The sequence below is a fragment of the Pristiophorus japonicus genome, unplaced genomic scaffold (genome assembly GCF_044704955.1).
Source record: "Pristiophorus japonicus isolate sPriJap1 unplaced genomic scaffold, sPriJap1.hap1 HAP1_SCAFFOLD_914, whole genome shotgun sequence".
Classification (NCBI taxonomy): Eukaryota; Metazoa; Chordata; class Chondrichthyes; family Pristiophoridae; genus Pristiophorus; species Pristiophorus japonicus.
Window position 1 is genome coordinate 104,165 of NW_027254840.1, and position 26,766 is coordinate 130,930.

Here is a 26,766-nt window from a genome sequence, read left to right on the forward strand (position 1 = left end):
TGTGAGTGTGAAATCGAGAAGTGGTACTGTGAGTTTGAAATCGAGTACTGATACTGTGAGTATGAAATCGAGTACTGGTGCAGTGAGTTTGAAATCGAGTACTGGTACTGTGAGTGTGAAATCGAGTACTGGTGCAGTGAGTGTGAAATCGAGTACCGGTACTGTGAGTGTGAAATCGAGTACTGGTGCAGTGAGTGTGAAATCGAGTACTGTGAGTGTGAAATCGAGTATTGGTGCTGTGAGTGTGAAATCGAGTACTAGTACTGTGAGTGTGAAATCGAGTACTGGTACTGTGAGTGTGAAATCGAGTACTGTGAGTGTGAAATCGAGTACTGGTACTGTGAGTGTGAAATCGAGTACTGGTACTGTGAGTGTGAAATCGAGTACTGGTGCTGTGAGTGTGAAATCGAGTACTGTGAGTGTGAAATCGAGTCCTGGTACTGTGAGTGTGAAATCGAGTACTGGTACTGTGAGTGTGAAATCGAGTCCTGGTACTGTGAGTGTGAAATCGAGTACTGGTACTGTGAGTGTGAAATCGAGTACTGGTACTGTGAGTGTGAAATCGAGTACTGGTACTGTGAGTGTGAAATCGAGTACTGGTGCTGTGAGGGTGAAATCGAGTACTGGTGCTAAGAGTGTGAAATCGAGTACTGGTGCAGTGAGGGTGAAATCGAGTACTAGTACTGTGAGGGTGAAATCGAGTATTGGTGCTGTGAGTGTGAAATCGAGTACTGGTACTGTGAGTGTGAAATCGAGTACTGTGAGTGTGAAATCGAGTACTGGTACTGTGAGTGTGAAATCGAGTACTGGTACTGTGAGTGTGAAATCGAGTTCTGGTACTGTGAGTGTGACATCGAGTACTGGAATTGTGAGTGTGAAATCGAGTACTGTGAGTGTGAAATCGAGTACTGGTGCTGTGAGTGTGAAATCGAGTACTGGAATTGTGAGTGTGAAATCGAGTACTGTGAGTGTGAAATCGAGTACTGGTGCTGTGAGTGTGAAATCGAATACTGGTACTGTGAGTGTAAAATCGAGTACTGGTACTGTGAGTGTGAAATCGAGTACTGGTACTGTGAGTGTGAAATCGAGTACTGGTGCTGTGAGTGTGAAATCGACTACTTGTGCTGTGAGTGTGAAATCGAGTACTGGTGCTGTGAGTGTGAAATCGAGTACAGGTACTATGAATGTGAAATCGAGTACTGGTACTGTGAGTGTGAAATCGAGTACTGGTGCTGTGAGTGTGAAATCGAGTACTGGTGCTGTGAGTGTGAAATCGAGTACTGGTGCTGTGAGTGTGAAATCGAGTACTGGTACTGTGAGTGTGAAATCGAATACTCGTACTGTTAGTGTGAAATCGAGTACTGGTGCTGTGAGAGTGAAATCGAGTACTGGTACTGTGTGTGAAATCGAGTACTGTGAGTGTTAAATCGAGTACTGGTACTGTGGGTGTGAAATCGAGTACTGGTGCTGTGAGTGTGAAATCGAGTTCTGGTACTGTGAGTGTGAAATCGAGTACTGGTGCAGTGAGTGTGAAATCGAGTACTGGTACTGTGAGTGTGAAATCGAGTACTGAAACTGTGAGTGTGAAATCGAGTACTGGTACTGTGAGTGTGAAATCGAGTACTGGTGCTGTGAGTGTGAAATCGAGTGCTGGTGCTGTGAGTGTGAAATCGAGTACTGTGAGTGTGAAATCGAGTACTGGTGCTGTGAGTGTGAAATCGAGTACTGGTATTGTGAGTGTGAAATCGAGTACTGTGAGTGTGAAATCGAGTACTGTGAGTGTGAAATCGAGTACTGGTGCTGTGAGTGTAAAATCGAGTACTGGTACTGTGAGTGTGAAATCGAGTACTGGTACTGTGAGTGTGAAATCGAGTACTGGTGCTGTGAGTGTGAAATCGAGTACTGGTGCTGTGAGTGTGAAATCGAGTACAGGTACTGTGAATGTGAAATCGAGTACTGGTGCTGTGAGTGTGAAATCGAGTACTGGTGCTGTGAGTATGAAATCGAGTCCTGGTACTGTGTGTGAAATCGAGTTCTGGTGCTGTGAGTGTGAAATCGAGTACTGGTGCTGTGAGTGTGAAATCGAGTACTGGTACTGTGAGTGTGAATTTGAGTACTGTTACTGTGAGTGTGAAATCGAGTACTGGTACTGTGAGTGTTAAGTCGAGTACTGGTTCTGTGAGTGTGAAATCGAGTACTGGTACTGTGAGTGTGAAATCGAGGACTGGTGCTGTGAAAGTGAAATCGAGTGCAAGTATTGTGAGTGTGAAATCGACGACTCGTGCTGTGAGTGTGAAATCGAGTCCTTGTGCAGTGAGTGTGAAATCGAGTACTGGTGCAGTGTGTGTGAAATCGTGTACTGGTGCTGTGAGTGTGAAATCGAGTACTGGTACTGTGGGTGTGAAATCGAGTACTGGTACTGTGAGTGTGAAATCGAGTACTGGTACTGTGAGTGTGAAATCGAGTTCTGGTACTGTGAGTGTGAAATCGAGTACTGGTGCAGTGAGTGTGAAATCGAGTACTGGTGCTGTGAGTGTGAAATCGAGTACTGAAACTGTGAGTGTGACATCGAGTACTGGTACTGTGAGTGTGAAATCGAGTACTGGTACTGTGAGTGTGAAATCGAGTACTGGTGCTGTGAGTGTGAAATCGAGTGCTGGTGCTGTGAGTGTGAAATCGAGTACTGTGAGTGTGAAATCGAGTACTGGTGCTGTGAGTGTGAAATCGAGTACTGGTGCTGTGAGTGTGAAATCGAGTACTGGTGCTGTGAGTGTGAAATCGAGTCCTGGTATTGTGAGTGAAATCGAGTACTAGTGCTGTGAGTGTGAAATCGAGTCCTGGTATTGTGAGTGTGAAATCGAGTACTGGTACTGTGAGTGTGAAATCGAGTACTGTGAGTGTGAAATCGAGTACTGGTGTTGTGAGTGTGAAATCGATTAATGGTACTGTGAGTGTTAAATCGAGTACACTGGTACTGTGAGTGTGAAATCGAATTCTGGTGCTGTGAGTGTGAAATCGAGTACTAGTATTGTGAATGTGAAATCGACTACTCGTGCTGTGACTGTGAAATCGAGCACTGGTGCAGTGAGTGTGAAGTCGAGTACTGCTGCTGTGAGTGTTAAATCGAGTACTGGTGCTGTGAGTGTGAAATCGAGAAGTGGTACTGTGAGTTTGAAATCGAGTACTGATACTGTGAGTATGAAATCGAGTACTGGTGCAGTGAGTTTGAAATCGAGTACTGGTACTGTGAGTGTGAAATCGAGTACTGGTGCAGTGAGTGTGAAATCGAGTACCGGTACTGTGAGTGTGAAATCGAGTACTGGTGCAGTGAGTGTGAAATCGAGTACTGTGAGTGTGAAATCGAGTATTGGTGCTGTGAGTGTGAAATCGAGTACTAGTACTGTGAGTGTGAAATCGAGTACTGGTACTGTGAGTGTGAAATCGAGTACTGTGAGTGTGAAATCGAGTACTGGTACTGTGAGTGTGAAATCGAGTACTGGTACTGTGAGTGTGAAATCGAGTACTGGTGCTGTGAGTGTGAAATCGAGTACTGTGAGTGTGAAATCGAGTACTTGTGCTGTGAGTGTGAAATCGAGTACTGGTGCTGTGAGTGTGAATTCGAGTACTGGTGCTGTGAGTGTGAGATCGAGTACTGGTGCTGTGAGTGTTAAATCGAGTACTGGTACTGTGAGTGTGAAATCGAGTCCTGGTATTGTGAGTGAAATCGAGTACTGGTACTGTGAGTGTGAAATCGAGTCCTGGTACTGTGAGTGTGAAATCGAGTGCTGGTACTGTGAGTGTGAAATCGAGCACTGTGAGTGTGAAAACTAGTACTGGTGCTGTGAGTGTGAAATCGACTAATGGTACTGTGAGTGTTAAATCGAGTACTGGTACTGTGAGTGTGAAATCGAGTACTGGTGCTGTGAGTGTGAAATCGAGTACTAGTATTGTGAGTGTGAAATCGAATACTGGTGCAGTGAGCGTGAAATCGAGTGCTAGTACTGTGAGGGTGAAATCGAGTATTGGTGCTGTGAGTGTGAAATCGAGTACTAGTACTGTGAGTGTGAAATCGAGTACTGGTACTGTGAGTGTGAAATCGAGTCCTGGTATTGTGAGTGAAATCGAGTACTGGTACTGTGAGTGTGAAATCGAGTCCTGGTACTGTGAGTGTGAAATCGAGTACTGGTGCTGTGTGTGTGAAATCGGGTACTGTGAGTGTGAAATCGAGTACTGGTGCTGTGAGTGTGAAATCGAGTACTGGTGTTGTGAGTGTGAAATCGAGTACTGGCACTGTGTGTGTGAAATCGAGTACTGGTACTGTGAGTGTGAAATCCAGCACTGGTGCTGTGAGAGTGCAATCGAGTACTGGTGCAGTGAGTGTGAAATCGAGTACTGGTGCTGCGAGTGTGAAATCGAGTACTGGTGCTGTGAGTGTGAAATCGAGTACTGGTGCTGTGAGTGTGAAATCGAGAAGTGGTACTGTGAGTTTGAAATCGAGTACTGATACTGTGAGTATGAAATCGAGTACTGGTGCAGTGAGTTTGAAATCGAGTACTGGTACTGTGAGTGTGAAATCGAGTACTGGTGCAGTGAGTGTGAAATCGAGTACCGGTACTGTGAGTGTGAAATCGAGTACTGGTGCAGTGAGTGTGAAATCGAGTACTGGTGCAGTGAGGGTGAAATCGAGTATTGGTGCTGTGAGTGTGAAATCGAGTACTGGTACTGTGAGTGTGAAATCGAGTACTGGTACTGTGAGTGTTAAGTCGAGTACTGGTTCTGTGAGTGTGAAATCGAGTACTGGTACTGTGAGTGTGAAATCGAGGACTGGTGCTGTGAAAGTGAAATCGAGTGCAAGTATTGTGAGTGTGAAATCGACGACTCGTGCTGTGAGTGTGAAATCGAGTCCTTGTGCAGTGAGTGTGAAATCGAGTACTGGTGCAGTGTGTGTGAAATCGTGTACTGGTGCTGTGAGTGTGAAATCGAGTACTGGTACTGTGGGTGTGAAATCGAGTACTGGTACTGTGAGTGTGAAATCGAGTACTGGTACTGTGAGTGTGAAATCGAGTTCTGGTACTGTGAGTGTGAAATCGAGTACTGAAACTGTGAGTGTGACATCGAGTACTGGTACTGTGAGTGTGAAATCGAGTACTGGTACTGTGAGTGTGAAATCGAGTACTGGTGCTGTGAGTGTGAAATCGAGTGCTGGTGCTGTGAGTGTGAAATCGAGTACTGTGAGTGTGAAATCGAGTACTGGTGCTGTGAGTGTGAAATCGAGTACTGGTGCTGTGAGTGTGAAATCGAGTACTGGTGCTGTGAGTGTGAAATCGAGTCCTGGTATTGTGAGTGTGAAATCGAGTACTGGTACTGTGAGTGTGAAATCGAGTACTGTGAGTGTGAAATCGAGTACTGGTGTTGTGAGTGTGAAATCGATTAATGGTACTGTGAGTGTTAAATCGAGTACACTGGTACTGTGAGTGTGAAATCGAATTCTGGTGCTGTGAGTGTGAAATCGAGTACTAGTATTGTGAATGTGAAATCGACTACTCGTGCTGTGACTGTGAAATCGAGCACTGGTGCAGTGAGTGTGAAGTCGAGTACTGCTGCTGTGAGTGTTAAATCGAGTACTGGTGCTGTGAGTGTGAAATCGAGTACTGGTGCAGTGAGTTTGAAATCGAGTACTGGTACTGTGAGTGTGAAATCGAGTACTGGTGCAGTGAGTGTGAAATCGAGTACCGGTACTGTGAGTGTGAAATCGAGTACTGGTGCAGTGAGTGTGAAATCGAGTACTGTGAGTGTGAAATCGAGTATTGGTGCTGTGAGTGTGAAATCGAGTACTAGTACTGTGAGTGTGAACTCGAGTACTGGTACTGTGAGTGTGAAATCGAGTACTGGTACTGTGAGTGTGAAATCGAGTACTGTGAGTGTGAAATCGAGTACTGGTGCTGTGAGTGTGAAATCGAGTACTGGTGCTGTGAGTGTGAATTCGAGTACTGGTGCTGTGAGTGTGAGATCGAGTACTGGTGCTGTGAGTGTTAAATCGAGTACTGGTACTGTGAGTGTGAAATCGAGTCCTGGTATTGTGAGTGAAATCGAGTACTGGTACTGTGAGTGTGAAATCGAGTCCTGGTACTGTGAGTGTGAAATCGAGTACTGGTACTGTGAGTGTGAAATCGAGCACTGTGAGTGTGAAAACTAGTACTGGTGCTGTGAGTGTGAAATCGACTAATGGTACTGTGAGTGTTAAATCGAGTACTGGTACTGTGAGTGTGAAATCGAGTACTGGTGCTGTGAGTGTGAAATCGAGTACTAGTATTGTGAGTGTGAAATCGAATACTGGTGCAGTGAGCGTGAAATCGAGTGCTTGTACTGTGAGAGTGAAATCGAGTACTGGTGCTGTGTGTGTGAAATCGAGTACTAGTACTGTGAGTGTGAAATCGAGTACTGGTACTGTGAGTGTGAAATCGAGTCCTGGTATTGTGAGTGAAATCGAGTACTGGTACTGTGAGTGTGAAATCGAGTCCTGGTACTGTGAGTGTGAAATCGAGTACTGGTGCTGTGTGTGTGAAATCGGGTACTGTGAGTGTGAAATCGAGTACTGGTGCTGTGAGTGTGAAATCGAGTACTGGTGCTGTGAGTGTGAAATCGAGTACTGGTACTGTGAGTGTGAAATCGAGTCCTGGTATTGTGAGTGAAATCGAGTACTGGTACTGTGAGTGTGAAATCGAGTCCTGGTACTGTGAGTGTGAAATCGAGTACTGGTGCTGTGTGTGTGAAATTGGATACTGTGAGTGTGAAATCGAGTACTGGTGCTGTGAGTGTGAAATCGAGTACTGGTACTGTGAGTGTGAAATCCAGCACTGGTGCTGTGAGTGTGAAATCGAGTGCTGGTACTCTGAGTGTGAAATCGAGTACTGGTGCTGTGAGTGTGAAATCGAGTACTGGTGCTGTGAGTGTGAAATCGAGAAGTGGTACTGTGAGTTTGAAATCGAGTACTGATACTGTGAGTATGAAATCCAGTACTGGTGCAGTGAGTTTGAAATCGAGTACTGGTACTGTGAGTGTGAAATCGAGTACTGGTGCAGTGAGTGTGAAATCGAGTACCGGTACTGTGAGTGTGAAATCGAGTACTGGTGCAGTGAGTGTGAAATCGAGTACTGGTGCAGTGAGGGTGAAATCGAGTATTGGTGCTGTGAGTGTGAAATCGAGTACTGGTACTGTGAGTGTGAAATCGAGTACTGGTGCTGTGAGTGTGAAATCGAGTACTGTGAGTGTGAAATCGAGTACTAGTACTGTGAGTGTGAAATCGAGTACTGGTACTGTGAGTGTGAAATCGAGTACTGGTACTGTGAGTGTGAAATCGAGTACTGTGAGTGTGAAATCGAGTACTGGTACTGTGAGTGTGAAATCGAGTACTGGTACTGTGAGTGTGAAATCGAGTACTGGTGCTGTGAGTGTGAAATCGAGTACTGTGAGTGTGAAATCGAGTACTGGTGCTGTGAGTGTGAAATCGACTAATGGTACTGTGAGTGTTAAATCGAGTACTGGTACTGTGAGTGTGAAATCGAGTACTGGTGCTGTGAATGTGAAATCGAGTACTGGTGCTGTGAGTGTGAATTCGAGTACTGGTGCTGTGAGTGTGAGATCGAGTACTGGTGCTGTGAGTGTTAAATCGAGTACTGGTACTGTGAGTGTGAAATCGAGTCCTGGTATTGTGAGTGAAATCGAGTACTGGTACTGTGAGTGTGAAATCGAGTCCTGGTACTGTGAGTGTGAAATCGAGTACTGGTACTGTGAGTGTGAAATCGAGCACTGTGAGTGTGAAAACTAGTACTGGTGCTGTGAGTGTGAAATCGAGTACTAGTACTGTGAGTGTGAAATCGAGTACTGGTACTGTGAGTGTGAAATCGAGGACTGGTACTGTGAGTGTGAAATCGAGTACTGTGAGTGTGAAATCGAGTACTGGTACTGTGAGTGTGAAATCGAGTACTGGTACTGTGAGTGTGAAATCGAGTACTGGTGCTGTGAGTGTGAAATCGAGTACTGTGAGTGTGAAATCGAGTACTGGTGCTGTGAGTGTGAAATCGAGTACTGGTGCTGTGAGTGTGAATTCGAGTACTGGTGCTGTGAGGGTGAAATTGAGTACTGGTACTGTGAGTGTGAAGTCGAGTATTGGTACTGTGAGTGTGAAGTCGAGTACTGTGAGTGTGAAATTGAGTACTGCTGCTGTGAGTGTGAAATCGAGTACTCGTGCTGTGAGTGTGAAATCGAGTACTGGTACTGTGAGTGTGAAATTGAGTACTGCTGCTGTGAGTGTGAAATCGAGTACTAGTGCTATGAGTGTGAAGTCGAGAACTGGTACTGTGAGTGTGAAATCGAGTACTGGTACTGAGTGTGAAATCGAGTCCTGGTGCTGTGAGTGTGAAATCGAGTACTGGTGCTGTGAGTGTGAAATCGAGTACTGGTGCTGTGAGTGTGAAATCGAGTGCTGGTGCTGTGAGTGTGAAATCGAGTACTGGTGCTGTGAGTGTGAAATCGAGTGCTGGTGCTGTGAGTGTGAAATCGAGTACTGGTACTGTGAGTGTGAAATCGAGTACTGGTACTGTGAGTGTGAAATCGAGTACTGGTACTGTGAGTGTGAAATCGAGTACTGGTACTGTGAGTGTGAAATCGAGTACTGGTACTGTGAGTCTGAAATCGAGTAGTCAGTCGAGGAGGCGGGAGCTCGGAGCAGCGCGAGTCCGGGGTCGGCGAGAGGCCTATAAAGGCCAGCGGGAGTCGAGCAGTTCGAGTAGTCAGTCGAGGATGCGGGAGCTCGGAGCAGCGCGAGTCCGGGGTCGGCGAGAGGCGTACCGGTGCAGCTACAGGGAGAAGGCAAAAAAACAAAGGTGACGTCACAGCCTAGGGGGTAAGTGATTGGCTGGTGATTGGTTAGTAGTTTTTCTTTTTCTTCTTATATTGGTCAGTAACTTTTAACATTGTTATTACCAGTTTAAGTGTATCTAAGGGTTAAGACATGGCAGGAGAGCTCGGTCGGGTGTTATGCTCCTCCTGTACCATGTGGGAACTCAGGGACGCTTCCGGTGTCCCTGACGACTACGTGTGCGGGAAGTGTATCCGCCTCCAGCTCCTGACGGTCCGCGTTACGGAATTGGAGCTGAGGGTGGATTTACTCTGGAGCATCCACGATGCTGAGAATGACGTGAGTATCACGTGTAGTGAGTTGGTCTTACCGCAGGGAAAGGGTCCACAGCCAGATAGGGAATGGAAGACCAGCAGGAAGAGTAGAGCAAGGAAGGTAGTGCAGGGGTCCCCTGCGGTCATCCCCCTGCAAAACAGATACACCGCTTTGGGTACTGTTGAGGGGAATGACTCATCAGGGGAGGGCAGCAGCAGCCAAGTTCATGGCACCGTGGCTGGCTCTGCTGCACAGGAGGGCAAGAAAAAGAGTGGGAGAGCGATAGTGATAGGGGATTCAATTGTGAGGGGAATAGATAGGCGTTTCTGCGGCCGCAACCGAGACTCCAGGATGGTATGTTGCCTCCCTGGTGCAAGGGTCAAGGATGTCTCGGAGCGGGTGCAGGACATTCTGAAATGGGAGGGAGAACAGCCAGTTGTCGTGGTGCACATTGGTACCAACGACATAGGCAAAAAAAGGGATGAGGTCCTACGAAACGAATTTAAGGAGCTAGGAGCTAAATTAAAAAGTAGGACCTCAAAAGTAGTAATCTCGGGATTGCTACCAGTGCCACGTGATAGTCAGAGTAGGAATCGCAGAATAGCTCAGATGAATACGTGGCTTGAGCAGTGGTGCAGCAGGGAGGGATTCAAATTCCTGGGGCATTGGGACCGGTTCTGGGGGAGGTGGGACCAGTACAAACCGGACGGTCTGCACCTGGGCAGGACTGGAACCAATGTCCTAGGGGGAGTGTTTGCTAGTGCTGTTGGGGAGGATTTAAACTAATATGGCAGGGGGATGGGAACCAATGCAGGGAGACAGAGGGAAACAAAAAGGAGCCAAAAGCAAAAGACAGAAAGGAGATGAGGAAAAGTGGAGGGCAGAGAAACCCAAGGCAAAGAACAAAAAGGGCCACTGTACAGCAAAATTCTAAAAGGACAAAGGGTGTTAATAAAACAAGCCTGAAGGCTTTGTGTCTTAATGCAAGGAGTATCCGCAATAAGGTGGATGAATTAATTGTGCAAATAGATGTTAACAAATATGATGTGATTGGGATTACGGAGACGTGGCTCCAGGATGATCAGGGCTGGGAACTCAACATTCAGGGGTATTCAACATTCAGGAAGGATAGAATAAAAGGAAAAGGAGGTGGGGTAGCATTGCTGGTTAAAGAGGAGATTAATGCAATAGTTAGGAAAGACATTAGCTTGGATGATGTGGAATCTATATGGGTAGAGCTGCAGAACACCAAAGGGCAAAAAACGTTAGTAGGAGTTGTGTACAGACCTCCAAACAGTAATAGGGATGTTGGGGAGGGCATCAAACAGGAAATTAGGGGTGCATGCAATAAAGGTGCAGCAGTTATAATGGGTGACTTTAATATGCACATAGATTGGGCTAGCCAAACTGGAAGCAATACGGTGGAGGAGGATTTCCTGCAGTGCATAAGGGATGGTTTTCTAGACCAATATGTTGAGGAACCAACTAGGGGGGAGGCCATCTTAGACTGGGTGTTGTGTAATGAGAGAGGATTAATTAGCAATCTCATTGTGCGAGGCCCCTTGGGGAAGAGTGACCATAATATGGTGGAATTCTGCATTAGGATGGAGAATGAAACAGTAATTTCAGAGACCATGGTCCAGAACTTAAAGAAGGGTAACTTTGAAGGTATGAGGCGTGAATTGGCTAGGATAGATTGGCGAATGATACTTAGGGGGTTGACTGTGGATGGGCAATGGCAGACATTTAGAGACCGCATGGATGAAGTACAACAATTGTACATTCCTGTCTGGCGTAAAAATAAAAAGGGGAAGGTGGCTCAACCGTGGCTATCTAGGGAAATCAGGGATAGTATTAAAGCCAAGGAAGTGGCATACAAATTGGCCAGAAATAGCAGCGAACCTGGGGACTGGGAGAAATTTAGAACTCAGCAGAGGAGGACAAAGGGTTTGATTAGGACAGGGAAAATGGAGTACGAGAAGAAGCTTGCAGGGAACATTAAGGCGGATTGCAAAAGTTTCTATAGGTATGTAAAGAGAAAAAGGTTGGTGAAGACAAACGTAGGTCCCCTGCAGTCAGAATCAGGGGAAGTCATAACGGGGAGCAAAGAAATGGCGGATCAATTGAACAAGTACTTTGGTTCGGTATTCACTAAGGAGGATACAAACAACCTTCCGGATATAAAAGGGGTCAGAGGGTCTAGTAAGGAAGAGGAACTGAGGGAAATCTTTATTAGTCGGGAAATTGTGTTGGGGAAATTGATGGGATTGAAGACCGATAAATCCCCAGGGCCTGATGGACTGCATCCTAGAGTACTTAAGGAGGTGGCCTTGGAAATAGCGGATGCATTGACAGTCATTTTCCAACATTCCATTGACTCTGGATCAGTTCCTATGGAGTGGAGGGTAGCCAATGTAACCCCACTTTTTAAAAAAGGAGGGAGAGAGAAAACAGGGAATTATAGACCGGTCAGCCTGACCTCAGTAGTGGGTAAAGTGATGGAATCAATTATTAAGGATGTCATAGCAGTGCATCTGGAAAATGGTGACATGATAGGTCCAAGTCAGCATGGATTTGTGAAAGGGAAATCATGCTTGACAAATCTTCTGGAATTTTTTGAGGATGTTTCCAGTAAAGTGGACAAGGGAGAACCAGTTGATGTGGTATATTTGGACTTTCAGAAGGCTTTCGACAAGGTCCCACACAAGAGATTAATGTGCAAAGTTAAAGCACATGGGATTGGGGGTAGTGTGCTGACGTGGATTGAGAACTGGTTGTCAGACAGGAAGCAAAGAGTAGGAGTAAACGGGTACTTTTCAGAATGGCAGGCAGTGACTAGTGGAGTGCCGCAAGGTTCTGTGCTGGGGCCCCAGCTGTTTACATTGTACATTAATGATTTAGACGAGGGGATTAAATGCAGTATCTCCAAATTTGCGGATGATACTAAGTTGGGTGGCAGTGTGAGCTGCGAGGAGGATGCTATTAGGCTGCAGAGTGACTTGGATAGGTTAGGTGAGTGGGCAAATGCATGGCAGATGAAGTATAATGTGGATAAATGTGAGGTTATCCACTTTGGTGGTAAAAACAGAGAGACAGACTATTATCTGAATGGTGACAGATTAGGAAAAGGGAAGGTGCAACGAGACCTGGGTGTCATGGTACATCAGTCATTGAAGGTTGGCATGCAGGTACAGCAGGCGGTTAAGAAAGCAAATGGCATGTTGGCCTTCATAGCGAGGGGATTTGAATACAGGGGCAGGGAGGTGTTGCTACAGTTGTACAGGGCCTTGGTGAGGCCACACCTGGAGTATTGTGTACAGTTTTGGTCTCCTAACTTGAGGAAGGACATTCTTGCTATTGAGGGAGTGCAGCGAAGGTTCACCAGACTGATTCCCGGGATGGCGGGACTGACCTATCAAGAAAGATTGGATCAATTGGGATTGTATTCACTGGAGTTCAGAAGAATGAGAGGGGACCTCATAGAAACGTTTAAAATTCTGACGGGTTTAGACAGGTTAGATGCAGAAAGAATGTTCCCAATGTTGGGGAAGTCCAGAACCAGGGGTCACAGTCTGAGGATAAGGGGTAAGCCATTTAGGACCGAGATGAGGAGAAACTTCTTCACCCAGAGAGTGGTGAACCTGTGGAATTCTCTACCACAGAAAGTAGTTGAGGCCAATTCACTAAATATATTCAAAAGGGAGTTAGATGAAGTCCTTACTACTCGGGGGATCAAGGGGTATGGCGAGAAAGCAGGAAGGGGGTACTGAAGTTTCATGTTCAGCCATGAACTCATTGAATGGCGGTGCAGGCTAGAAGGGCTGAATGGCCTGCTCCTGCACCTATTTTCTATGTTTCTATGTTTTCTATACTGGTGCTGTGATTGTGAAATCGAATACTGGTACTGTGAGTGTGAAATCGAGTACTGGTACTGTGAGTCTGAAATCGAGTACTGGTGCTGTGATTGTGAAATCGAATACTGGTACTGTGAGTGTGAAATCGAGTACTGGTACTGTGAGTCTGAAATCGAGTACTGGTACTGTGAGTCTGAAATCGAGTACTGGTGCTGTGAGTGTGAAATCGAGTACTGGTGCTGTGAGTGTGAAATCGAATACTGGTACTGTGAGTGTGAAATCGAGTACTGGTACTGTGAGTGTGAAATCGAGTACTGGTGCTGTGAGTGTGAAATCGAATACTGGTACTGTGAGTGTGAATGGAGTACTGGTACTGTGAGTCTTGGAGCGGGTGACGCTGTTTGTTAAGCATCACTCTGCTCTTCCTCTTGCACCACTGGCTGTGCGGGTTGGTGATCTGTGAAATAAGAAAGGCAGAAGGTTTGGGTGGAGGGTGGTCAGAGAGGGGTGGGCGGTGAGGGGTGTGTGCTGGAGGATGAGGGGTGGGGTGTGGGTGTTGGGGATAAGGGGCGGGGGTAAGGTGTGGGGGATGGGTCATTGTGTGCGGTGTTGGGTCAGTGTGTGGGGAGGATGGGTCAGTGTGTGGGGGGTGAGGGGTCAGTGTGTGTGTGTGGGTTAGGTCAGTGTGTGTGTGGGAGGGGTCAGTGTGCGGGGGGGAGGGATCAGTGTGCGAGGGGGTGTCAGTGTGCGGGGAGGATTGGTCAGTGTGTGTGTGGGAGGGGTCAGTGTGCGGGGGGGTGTCAGAGTGCGGGGGGATGGTTCAGTGTGTGTGTGGGGGTTCGGTCAGTGTGTGTGTGGGAGGGGTCAGTGTGTGTGTGGGAGAGGTCAGTGTGCGGGGGGGTTCAGTGTGCGGGGGGGGTCAGTATGTGTGTGGGGGTTAGGTCAATGTGTGTGGGGGTTAGGTCAATGTGTGTGGGGGAGGGGTCAGTGTGTGTGGGGGAGGAGTCAGTGTGTGTGGGGGAGGGGTCAGTGTGTGGGGGAGGGGTCAGTGTGTGTGGGGGAGGAGTCAGTGTGTGTGGGGGAGGGGTCAGTGTGTCGGGGAGGGGTCAGTGTGTGTGGGGGAGGGGTCAGTGTGTGGGGGTGAGGGGTCAGTGTGCGGGGGGTGGGGTCAATGTGCGGGGGGGGGTCAGTGTGCGGGGGAGGGTGTCAGTGTGTGGGGGAGGGGTCAGTGTGTGTGTGTGTGAGGAGTCAGTGTGTGTGGGGGAGGGGTTAGTGTTTGGGGGGCAGGGGTAAGTGTGTGGGGGGATGGGTCAGTGTGTGTGGTGGGATGGGTCAGTGTGTGTGGGGGAGGGGTCAGTGTGGTGGAGGAGGGTCAGTGTGGTGGGGGAGGGGTCAGTGAGGTGGGGGAGGGGTCAGTGTGGTGGGGGAGAGGTCATTGTGTGGGGGAGGGGTCACTGTGTGGGGGAGGGGTCAGTGTGTGGGGGAGGGATCAGTGTGGTGGGGGAGGGGTCAGTGTATGGGAGAGGGGTCAGTGTGTGGGGGAGGGATCAGTGTGGTGGGGGAGGGGTCAGTGTGTGGGGGAAGGGTCAGTGTGTGGGGGAGGGGTGTGTGTGTGGGGGAGGGGTCAGTGTATGGGGGAGGGGTCAGTGAGGTGGGGGAGGGGTCAGTGTGGTGGGGGTCAGTGTGTGTGGAAGGGGTCAGTGTGTGGGGGAGGGGTCAGTGTGTGGGGGAGGGGTGTGTGTGTGGGGGAGGGGTCAGTGTATGGGGGAGGGGCCAGTGTGTGGGGGGGTCAGTGTGGGGGGGGTCAGTGTGTGGGGGAGGGGTCAGTGTGTGGGGGGGTCAGTGTGGGGGAGGGGTCAGTGTGTGGGGGGGGTCAGTGTGTGGGGGGGTCAGTGTGTGGGGGAGGGGTCAGTGTGTAGGGGAGGGGTCAGTGTGTGTGGGGGGGTCAGTGTGGGGGGGTCAGTGTGTGGGGGAGGGGTCAGTGTGTGGGTGGTATCAGTGTGTGGGGGAGGTCAGTGTGTGGGGGAGGGGTCAGTGTGTGGGGGAGGGGTCAGTGTATGGGGGAGGGGTCAGTGTGTGTGGGAGGGGTGTGTGTGTGGGGGGGGGTCAGTGTGGTGGGGTGTCAGTGTGTGTGGGGGGGGGTCAGTGTGTGTGGAGGGGTCAGTGTGTGGGGGAGGGGTCAGTGTGTGGGGGAGGGGTCAGTGTGTGGGGGAGGGGTGTGTGTGTGGGGGAGGGGTCAGTGTGTGGGGAGGGGTCAGTGTGTGGGGGTGGTCAGTGTGGGGGGGGATCAGTGTGTGGGGGAGGGGTCAGTGTGTGGGGGAGGGGTCAGTGTGGGGGGGTGTCAGTGTGTGGGGAGGGGTCAGTGTGTGGGGAGGGGTCAGTGTGTGGGGGGGGTCAGTGTGGGGGGGGGTCAGTGTGTGGGGGAGGGGTCAGTGTTTGGGGGAGGGGTCAGTGTGGGGGGGTGTCAGTGTGTGGGGAGGGGTCAGTGTGTGGGGGGGGTCAGTGTGGGGGGGGGGTCAGTGTGTGGGGGAGGGGTCAGTGTGTGTGGGGGGTCAGTGTGTGTGAGGGGGTTCAGTGTGGGGGGGTGTCAGTGTGTGGGGGGGGGTCAGTGTGTGTGGGGGGGGTCAGTGTGTGTGGGCGGTCAGTGTGTGGGGAGGGGTCAGTGTGTGGGGGAGGGGTGTGTGTGTGGGGGAGGGGTGTGTGTGTGGGGGAGGGGTCAGTGTATGGGGGAGGGGTCAGTGTGTTGGGGGGGTCAGTGTGGGGGGGTCAGTGTGGGGGGGAGGGGTCAGTGTGTGGGGGAGGGGTCAGTGTGGGGGGGTGTCAGTGTGTGGGGGGTGTCAGTGTGTGTGGGGGGGTGTCAGTGTGTGGGGGGTGTCAGTGTGTGGGGGGGGTCAGTGTGTGGGGGAGGGTTCAGTGTGTGGGGGAGGGGTCAGTGTGTGGGGGAGGGGTGTGTGTGTGTGTGTGGGTCAGTGTGTGGGGAGGGGTCAGTGTGTGGGGGAGGGGTCAGTGTGTGGGGGTGGGGTGTGTGTGTGAGGGGTGTGTGTGTGTGTGAGGGGTCAGTGTATGGGGGAGGGGTCAGTGTGTGTGGGGGAGGGGTCAGTGTGTGGGGGTGGGGTCAGTGTGTGGGGAGGGGTCAGTGTGTGGGGAGGGGTCAGTGTGTGGGGGTGGGGTCAGTGTGTGGGGGAGGGGTCAGTGTGTGGGGGAGGGGTCAGTGTGTGGCGGAGGGGTCAGTGTGTGCGGGAGGGGTCAGTGTGTGCGGGAGGGGTGTGTGTGGGGGAGGTGTCAGTGTGTGGGGGAGGGGCCAGTGCGTGGGGGAGGTGTCAGTGTGTGGGGGAGGGGTCAGTGTGTGGGGAGGGGTCAGTGTGTGGGGGAGGGGTCAGTGTGTGGGGGTGGGGTGTGTGTGTGAGGGGTGTGTGTGTGTGTGAGGGGTCAGTGTATGGGGGAGGGGTCAGTGTGTGTGGGGGAGGGGTCAGTGTGTGGGGGTGGGGTCAGTGTGTGGGGAGGGGTCAGTGTGTGGGGAGGGGTCAGTGTGTGGGGGTGGGGTCAGTATGTGGGGGTGGGGTCAGTGTGTGGGGGAGGGGTCAGTGTGTGGGGGAGGGGTCAGTGTGTGGCGGAGGGGTCAGTGTGTGCGGGAGGGGTCAGTGTGTGCGGGAGGGGTGTGTGTGGGGGAGGTGTCAGTGTGTGGGGGAGGGGCCAGTGCGTGGGGGAGGTGTCAGTGTGTGGGGGAGGGGTCAGTGTGTGGGGGAGGGGTCAGTTTGTGGAGGGGGGGTCAGTGTGGGGGAGGGGTCAGTGTGTGGGGTCGGGTCAGTGTGTGGGGTCGGGGTCAGTGTATGGGGGGGGGTCAGTGTGGGGGAGGGGTCAGTGTGTGCCGGGGGGTCAGTGTGTGGGGGTGGGGTCAGTGTGTGGGGGAGGGGTCAGCGTGTGGGGGAGGGGTCAGTGTGTGGCGGAGGGGTCAGTGTGTGCGGGAGGGGTCAGTGTGTGGGGGAGGGGTGTGTTTGGGGGAGGGGTAAGTGTGTGGGGGAGGGGTCAGTGCGTGGGGGAGGGGTCAGTGTGTGGCGGAGGGGTCAGTGTGTGCGGGAGGGGTCAGTGTGTGGGGGAGGGGTGTGTTTGGGGGAGGGGTCAGTGTTTGGGGGAGGGGTCAGTGCGTGGGGGAGGGGTCAGTGTGTGGGGGAGGGGTCCGTGTATGGGGGGGGTCAGTGTGGGGGAGGGGTCAGTGTGTGCCGGGGGGTCAGTGTGTGGGGTTGGGGTCAGTGTGTGGGGGAGGGGTCAGTGTGTGGCGGAGGGGTCAGTGTGTGCGGGAGGGGTCAGTGTGTGGGGGAGGGGTGTGTTTGGGGGAGGGGTCAGTGTGTGGGGGAGGGGTCAGTGCGTGGGGGAGGGGTCAGTATGTGGGGGAGGGGTCAGTGTGTGGGGGAGGGGTCAGTGTGTGGGGGAGGGGTCAGTGTGTGGAGGGGGGGTCAGTGTGGGGGAGGGGTCAGTGTGTGGGGGGGGTCAGTGTATGGGGGAGGGGTCAGTGTATGGGGGGGGTCAGTGTGGGGGAGGGGTCAGTGTGTGCCGGGGGGTCAGTGTGTGGGGGAGGGGTCAGTGTGTGGGGGAGGGGTCAGTGTGTGGGGGAGGGGTCAGTGTGTGGAGGGGGGGTCAGTGTGGGGGAGGGGTCAGTGTGTGGGGGGGGTCAGTATATGGGGGAGGGGGTCAGCGTATGGGGGGGGTCAGTGTGGGGGAGGGGTCAGTGTGTGCTGGGGGGTCAGTGTGTGGGGGAGGGGTCAGTGTGTGGGGGAGGGGTCAGTGTGTGGAGGGGGGGTCAGTGTATGGGGGAGGGGTCAGCGTATGGGGGGGGTCAGTGTGGGGGAGGGGTCAGTGTGTGCCGGGGGGTCAGTGTGTGGGGGAGGGGTCAGTGTGTGGGGGAGGGGTCAGTGTGTGGAGGGGGGGTCAGTGTATGGGGGAGGGGTCAGCGTATGGGGGGGGTCAGTGTGGGGGAGGGGTCAGTGTGTGCCGGGGGGTCAGTGTGTGGGGGAGGGGTCAGTGTGTGGAGGGGGGGTCAGTGTGAGGGAGGGGTCAGTGTGTGGGGGAGGGGTCAGTGTGTGGGGGAGGGGTCAGTGTGTGGGGGAGGGGTCAGTGTGTGGGGGGGGTCAGTGTGAGAGGCAGGAGAGACGGGCGGAGCGGGGTGTTGTGTTTCTGACCGTGTGCGTTGTGGGCAGGGAACGGAACGGCGTGGAGTTGAGGCGCGAGGAAACCTTCAAGTACCGCTTCAAAAAGGACGGCAAGAAGCACACGCTTTTCATCAACGAGGCGGCCAAGGAGGACGGTGGACACTACACCGCCAAGACCAATGGGGGCAAGTCCGTGGCAGAGCTCCTGGTGCAAGGTAAAGGCGCAACCAAATACTTCCCTCCCTCAGCTCCCCTCACTGCACCCTTCCTACTGTTTCAGTGCCCCCAAATCAGGCCACCTCCCCCCCTGCTGAGCAGCAGCCTTCCGCTCCCCCCCTCCGAGGCCTTCCCCCCCCCACCCCCCGAGGCCTTGCTTCCCCCCCTCCCCCACCCAGGGCCTTTTGGTGATACCTGTTTGATGTGTGTGAGCAGAGATTGCGCATCACCCAGAGATTGTACCGACAATGGCCTGAGGGGCCCCTATAACGTGGTGTGGGACAGCTCGGGTTTAAGCATGGCCATCTTTGACCTCACAGAGGCCTTTGACACTGTCAACCTTGAGGGACTATGGAGAATTTTAGGCTGCCCCTAAAAGTTTGTCACCATCCTCCGCCTGCTCCACGATGACATGCAGGCCGTGATCCTGACCAATGGACCGAGGTCAAGCAGGACTGCATCATCGCGCCGACTATCAGCAAGGGCAGACATTGACCACGAGATTCAACACCGCCTCCAGTGCGCCAGTGCAGCCTTCGGTCGCCTGAGGAAAAGTGTTCGAAGACCAGGCCCTCAAATCTGGCACCAAGCTCATGGTCTACAGGGCTGCAGTGATACCCGCCCTCCTGTATGGCTCAGAGATATGGACCATACAAAGTAGAAAAGTCACTCGGTCCAGATGGGAGGCATCCTAGGTTGCTGACGGAAGTAAGGGTGTAAATTGCAGAGGCTCTGGCCACAATCTCCTAATCCTCCTTGGTTATGGGATGGTGCCAGAGGACTATGGGATTTTAACTGTTACACCCTGTTTAACAAAGGGGAGGGGGTTTAAACCCAGAAACTATAGGGGCCCCTCAGGCCAGTCAGCCTAATGACAGTGGTGGGGAAATCTTTTAGAGACATTAATTCGCAATAAAATTGATGGGCATTTGGAAAAATACGGGTTAATAAATGAAAGTCAGCAAAGGTTTGTTAAAGGCAAAGTAACTAATTTAATGGAGTTCTTTGATGAAGTAACGGAGAGGGTTGATGAGGGCAGTGCGATTGATGTATGTATGGATTGCAAAAGGTGTTTGATAAAGTAATGCAAAATAGATGTTAGTGAAATTAAAGCCCCTGGCATTGAAGGGCAGTGGCAGTGTGGGTCCAACATTGGCTGAGGGGCAGAAAGCAGAGAGTGGTGGTGAACGGTTGTTTCTCAGACCAGAGGGCAGTATACAGGGTGTTCCCCAGGGGTTGGTATTGGGACCACTGCCCTTTTTGCTCAACGATTTGGGCTTTGGTATTGAGGGCATAATTTCAAAGTTTGTAGATGACACAAAACTCAGAAATGTAGTCAACAATGAGAAGGATGGTAACAGGAGAATATAGACTGGTGGAATGGGCAGACACGTGGCAGATGGGACTTAACACAGAGAGATGTGAAGTGATAACTTTTGGAAGGAAGAATGAGGAGAGACAATATAAAGGGTACAGTTTAAAGGGGGTTCAGGAACAGAGACCGGGGGGTGTGATCAGAAATGTTTGAAGGTGACAGAACAAGTTGATCAGGCTGTTAAATAACGTTTGGGACCCTGGGCTTTAGTACGAGAGGCAGTGAGCACAAAAGCCAGGACGTTATCCTAAACCTTTATAAACACTGGTTAGGCCCCAGCTGAAGTATTGTGTCCAATTCTGGGCACCGCACTTTAGGCCGGAGGTCAGGACCTTGGAGAGGGTGCATAGGAGATTGACCAGACTGGTCCCGGGGCTGAGGGACATGAGGGGTTTTAGTGTCGTGGAGAGACTGGAGAAGCTGGGGTTGTTCTCCTTCGAGCAGAGAAGGTTAACAGGAGGTTTAATAGAGGTGCTCAAAATCAGGAGAGGTTTGATAGATAAATAAGGAAAAACTGTTCCTCGGGGCAGGAAGGTCGGTAGCCAGAGGACACAGATTGAAGATAATTGGTAAAAGAACCCGAGGGGAAATGAGAAATGTTTTAATGCAGTGAGTTGTGATCTGGAACAGGAATTGGATAAATACTTGAAAGGGAAATAATTGCAGGATATGCGGAAAGAGGAGATGAGTGGGCTCAAAGAGCAGCCGCAGGCACGATGGGCTGAATGGGCCGTATCATTCTGTAACCCCCTGACACTCCGTCCCGATCTGTACCGACACTCAATGGCCTTTCATCCACAGCCTGCCTGCATAAAACATGTGACAGGGAGAGCTCCTCACTGCTAGGCAGTAGTCAGCTGTGGCTCAGTGGGCAGCACTCCCACCTCAGAAGGTTGTGGGGTCAAGCCTCACTCTAGGGACTTGAGCACATACTCCAGTGAAGTGCTGAGGGAGTGCTGCACTGTCGGAGGTGCTGTCTTTCGGATGAGACGTTAAACCGAGGCCCTGATGGCTCTCTCCAGTGGATGTAAAGGATCCCATGGCACTATTTTGAGGAAGAGCAGGGGATTATCCCCGGTGACCTGGCCAATATTTATCCCTCAATCAACATCACACAAACAGATTATCTGGTCATTATCACGTTGCTGTTTGTGGGGGCTTGCTGTGTGCGAATTGGCTGCTGCATTTCCCATGTTACAACAGTGACTACACTCCAAAAAATACTTCATTGGCTGTAAAGTGCTTTGAGACATCCAGTGGTCGTGAAAGGCGCTATATAAATGCAGGTCTTTATTTCTTTTAGGTCCCAAACACATCCTCCCACAGGCACAGTTGTTTCCCTTGTGCGCAAGTGTTGATTTATGACTGTGTCCTGATTCTCAGGGTTATCAGTGCTAAATGCCCGTTGTCCAGTGCAAGGCACAAGAACAAGCCTCGGCCTTTAAATTATTGAGGCCCATCAAATGTTTGAGTTCCCCTTGGCCAGTTCGTTTCCCATAGTAACTTCGGGCAGAAGTGTTGGTCCCATTCACCTGGGCCAGTCTGAGAGGTGAAAAGGTCGGTGTCACAGCCTGTTTTTGGAGGCCATTATGTCCAATTCCCCTTTGTCCCTCTGTGTCTGCAGAGAAACAGCTGGAGGTTTACCAGAACATTGCCGATCTGACGGTGAAGGCCAAGGAGCAGGCCATCTTCAAGTGTGAAGTGTCTGATGACAAGGTCAAAGGGAAGTGGTTCAAGAATGGCGAGGAGGTCGTGCCCAGCGATAGATTGCAAATCACACACATTGGCAGGTAAATGGGGGGGAGGAGCTAGTGCGTGGTGGGGGAGGGGCTAGTGCGTGGTGGGGGAGGGGCTAGTGTCTGGAGGGGAGGGGCTAGTGTCTGGAGGGGAGGGGATAGTGTCTGGAGGGGAGGGGCTAATGTCTGGGGGTGAGGGGTTAGTGTCTGGGGGGAGGGGTTAGTGTCTGGGGGGGCGGGGTACGGTTTGGGCCAATGTCTGTGTTGGGGTGGGAGGGTATTACTATAACTATTGCTTTAGAGTTGTCGTCCCCCCCCAGGGTCCAATCCCCACCCCTCCCCGCCCCTGCCCTCCCAGGGTCCAATTCCCCCGCCCCCCCAGGGTCCAATCCCCACCCCCCTTCGCCCCACCAGGGTCCAATTCCCCCGCCCCCCCAGGGTCCAATCCCCACCCCCCTTCGCCCCACCAGGGTCCAATTCCCCCGCCCCCCCAGGGTCCAATCCCCACTCCCCCCGCCCCCACCAGAGTCCAATCTCCCCCCGCACCACCAGGGTCCAATCCCCCCCTCACCCCGCCGCCCCACCAGCGTCCAATCTCCCCCGCCCCCCAGGGTCCAATCTCCCCCCGCCCCTCCAGGGTCCAATCTCCCCCCCGCCTCCCCAGGCTCCAATCTCCCCGCCCCCCCCTCCAGGGTCCAATCTCCCCGCCCCCCCCTCCAGGGTCCAATCTCCCCCCGCCCCTCCAGGGTCCAATCTCCCCCCGCCTCCCCAGGCTCCAATCTCCCCCCGCCTCCCCAGGGTCCAATCTACCCCCGCCTCCCAGGGTCCAATCTTCCCCCGCCCCTCCAGGGTCCAATCTCCCCCCGCCTCCCCAGGCTCCAATCTCCCCCCGCCTCCCCAGGGTCCAATCTACCCCCGCCTCCCCAGGGTCCAATCTCCCCACCCCCCCCCCCCCAGGGTCCAATCTACCCCCGCCTCCCAGGGTCCAATCTTCCCCCGCCCCTCCAGGGTCCAATCTCCCCCCGCCTCCCCAGGCTCCAATCTCCCCCCGCCTCCCCAGGGTCCAATCTACCCCCGCCTCCCCAGGGTCCAATCTCCCCCCCCCCCCCCCCCCCAGGGTCCAATCTACCCCCGCCTCCCAGGGTCCAATCTTCCCCCGCCCCTCCAGGGTCCAATCTCCCCCCGCCTCCCCAGGCTCCAATCTCCCCCCGCCTCCCCAGGGTCCAATCTTCCCCCGCCCCTCCAGGGTCCAATCTCCCCCCGCCTCCCCAGGCTTCAATCTCCCCCCGCCTCCCCAGGGTCCAATCTTCCCCCGCCCCTCCAGGCTTCAATCTCCCCCCGCCTCCCCAGGCTCCAATCTCCCCCCCCCCCCCCCTCCAGGGTCCAATCTCCCCCTCCCCCAGGGACCAATCTCCCCCCCCCCACTCCCCCAGGGTCCAATCTCCCCTCCCCTCCTCAGGGTCCTATCTTCCCCCCCCCAGGGTCCAATCTTCCCTCCAACCCCCCCAGGGTCCAATCTTCCCTCTTCCCTTCCCCCCCCCCCCCGGGTCCAATCTCCCCCCCCACCCCACCCCTCCCCCTCCAGGGTACAATCTCCTCCCCCCCCCCCACCCCAGGGTCCAATCTCCCCACCCGCCCCTCCAGGGTCAAATCTCCCCCCCCCCCCCCAGGGTCCAATCTCCCCCCCCGGGTCCAATCTCCCCGCCCCGCCAGGGTCCAATTTCCTCCCCCCCCCCCACCCCAGGGTCCACTCTCCCCGCCCCCTCCCCCACCCCAGGGTCCAATCTCCCCCGCCCCCCGCCTCCCCAGGGTCCAATCTCCCCCCGCCTCCCCAGGGTACAATCTCCCCCCCGCCCCCACCCCAGGGTCTAATCTCCCCCCGCCCCCCCCCCCAGGGTCCAATCTCCCCCCCGGGTCCAATCTCCCCCCCCCCCCCCCATCCCAGGGTCCAATCTCCCTCCGCCTCCCCAGGGTCCAATCTCCCCCCCGGGTCCAATCTCCCCCCCCCCCCCCCCCCCCAGGGTCCAATCTGCCCCCCGGGTCCAATCTCCCCCCCCCCCCACCCCAGGGTCCAATTTCCTCCCCCCCCACCCCAGGGTCCAATCTCCCCCCCCCCCCCGTCCCCACCCCAGGGTCCAATCTCTCCCCCCACCCTCCCAGGGTCCAATCTCCCCCCCCAGCGTCCAATCTCCCCCCCCCACCTCCCCAGGGTCCAATCTCCCCCCCCCCGCCTCCCCAGGGTCCAATCTCCCCCCCCCCCCACCCCCAGGGTCCAATCTACTCCCGCCCCCCCAGGGTCCAATCTCCCCCCGCCCCCCCTCACCAGGGTCCAATCTCCCCCCGCCTCCCCAGGGTCCAATCTCCCCCCCCCAGGGTCCAATCTCCCCCCCCCCCCCAGGGTCCAATCTCCCCCCCCGCACCTCCCCAGGGTCCAATCTCCCCCCCCCCCCCAGGGTCCAATCTCCCCCCCCGCCTCCCCAGGGTCCAATCTCCCCCCGCCCCCCCCCCCCACCCCCAGGGTCCAATCTCCCCCCTCCCCTCCAGGGTCCAATCTTCTCCCGCCCCCCCAGGGTCCAATCTCCCCCCGCCCCCCCCCCACCCCCAGGTTCCAATCTCCCCCCACCCCAGGGTCTAATCTCCCCCCGCCCCCCCCCCCAGGGTCCAATCTCCCCCCCGGGTCCAATCTCCCCTCCCCCCCCACCCCAGGGTCCAATCTCCCTCCGCCTCCCCAGGGTCCAATCTCCCCCCGCCCCCCCCCAGGGTCCAATCTCCCCCCCGGGTCCAATCTCCCCCCCCCCCCACCCCAGGGTCCAATTTCCTCCCCCCCCACCCCAGGGTCCAATCTCCCCCCCCCCCGTCCCCACCCCAGGGTCCAATCTCTCCCCCCCCCCTCCCAGGGTCCAATCTCCCCCCCAGCGTCCAATCTCCCCCCCCCACCTCCCCAGGGTCCAATCTCCCCCCCCCCCGCCTCCCCAGGGTCCAATCTCCCCCCCCCCCACCCCCAGGGTCCAATCTACTCCCGCCCCTCCAGGGTCCAATCTCCCCCCGCCCCCCCTCACCAGGGTCCAATCTCCCCCCGCCTCCCCAGGGTCCAATCTCCCCCCCCTCCCCCCCAGGGTCCAATCTCCCCCCCCCCCCCAGGGTCCAATCTCCCCCCCCGCACCTCCCCAGGGTCCAATCTCCCCCCCCGCACCTCCCCAGGGTCCAATCTCCCCCCCCCCCGCCTCCCCAGGGTCCAATCTCCCCCCGCCCCCCCCCCCCCCACCCCCAGGGTCCAATCTCCCCCCTCCCCTCCAGGGTCCAATCTTCTCCCGCCCCCCAGGGTCCAATCTCCCCCCGCCCCCCCCCCCACCCCCAGGTTCCAATCTCCCCCCTCCCCTCCAGGGTCCAATCTCCCCCCTCCCCTCCAGGGTCCAATCTCCCCCCTCCCCTCCAGGTTCCAATCTCCCCCCTCCCCTCCAGGGTCCAATCTCCCCCCGCCTCCCCAGGCTCCAATCTCCCCCCGCCTCCCCAGGGTCCAATCTCCCCCCGCCCCTCCAGGGTCCAATCTCCTCCCGCCTCCCCAGGCTCCAATCTCCCCCCCCCCCCCCCCCTCCAGGGTCCAATCTCCCCCCGCCCCTCCAGGGTCCAATCTCCCCCGCCTCCCCAGGCTCCAATCTCCCCCCCCCCTCCAGGGTCCAATCTCCCCCCGCCTCCCCAGGCTCCAATCTCCCCCCGCCTCCCAGGGTCCAATCTACCCCCGCCCCCCCAGGGTCCAATCTCCCCCCGCCCCCCCCCAGGGTCCAATCTCTTCCCCCCCCCCCCAGGGTCCAATCTCCCCCTCCCCCAGGGACCAATCTCCCCCCCCACTCCCCCAGGGTCCAATCTCCCCTCCCCTCCTCAGGGTCCTATCTTCCCCCCCCCAGGGTCCAATCTCCCCCCCAGGGTCCAATCTTCCCTCCAACCCCCCCAGGGTCCAATCTTCCCTCTTCCCTTCCCCCCCCCCCCCGGGTCCAATCTCCCCCCCCCCACCCCACCCCTCCCCCTCCAGGGTCCAATTCTTCCCACCCCCCCACCCCCCCGCCAGGGTACAATCTCTTCCTCTGCCCCCCAGGATCCAATCTCCCCGCCCCGCCAGGGTACAATCTCCACCCCCGCAGGGTACAATCTCCCCCCCCCACCCCCCAGTGTCCAATCTCCACCCCCCCCAGGGTCCAATCTACGCCCCCTGCCCCCCAGGTTCCAATCACCACCCCCCCACAGTACACCCTCAGCCCCCCCTGCATCCAATCTCCACCCCCCCCCGTTACGGTGTGTATTACAGTCACTCGCACCGTTACGGTGTGTATTACAGTCACTCGCACCGTTACAGTCTGTATTACAATCACTCTCTCCTTTACAGTCTGTATTACAGTCATTCTTACCGTTAGTGTGTATTACAATCACTCTCACCATGACAGTCTGTATTACAATCACTCTCTCCTTTACAGTCTGTATTTACAGTCACTCTCTCCGTTACAGTCTGTATTACAGTCATTCTTACCGTTACAGTCTGTATTACTGCCACTCTCACCGTTACAGTGTGTATTACAGTCACTCTCACCATTACAGTGTGTATTACTGTCACTCTCACCATTACAGTCTGTATTACTGTCACTCTCACCATTACAGTCTGTATTACTGTCACTCTCACCGTTACAGTCTGTATTTACAGTCACTCTCTCCGTTACAGTCTGTATTACAGTCATTCTTACCGTTACAGTCTGTATTACTGCCACTCTCACCGTTACAGTGTGTATTACAGTCACTCTCACCATTACAGTGTGTATTACTGTCACTCTCACCATTACAGTGTGTATTACTGTCACTCTCACCATTACAGTCTGTATTACTGTCACGCTCACCATTACAGTGTGTATGTTATGTATTGATGCTTGGGGTCACCAGACACCAGAGGGCGCCACTGTCGGAGGTCATCGGGCTGTACGCGCGCATGTGCGGTACCAAGTCACGCGGGTTACTTTTGGGCGCGAGTAAAGTTGTATCAGGTTGAGGCAGTTTACAGTAACAAGACTCTTGAGTCATTATATTTGGCGACGAGGTAACTTAAGAACCTTCGCATGTACAATGGGCACTATTGGAATTCTGGAGAGATTTGCGGATGGCGAGGATTAGGCGGATTTTATCGACCGCCTGGATCAGTATTTTGTGGCCAACAAAATGGAGGGAGACTCTGACGCAGTTCTGCGTCGGACGGTTTTCCTCACCGTTTGTGGTCCGAAAA

At 54.3% G+C, this 26,766-nt stretch overlaps 1 protein-coding gene across 1 annotated transcript in view; it reads left to right on the forward strand.

Annotated features, from left to right (window-relative positions):
• LOC139257839 (myosin-binding protein C, cardiac-type-like) overlaps positions 1-26,766 on the forward strand; it is a gene marked incomplete at both ends in the record, with an annotated part of 159,204 nt that overhangs the window by 104,020 nt on the left and 28,418 nt on the right. The window contains 2 exons of the mRNA XM_070874642.1: positions 18,225-18,391; positions 21,392-21,557. Coding sequence (XP_070730743.1) covers positions 18,225-18,391; positions 21,392-21,557 — 333 coding nt within the window. The remainder of the gene's footprint in view (positions 1-18,224; positions 18,392-21,391; positions 21,558-26,766) is intronic.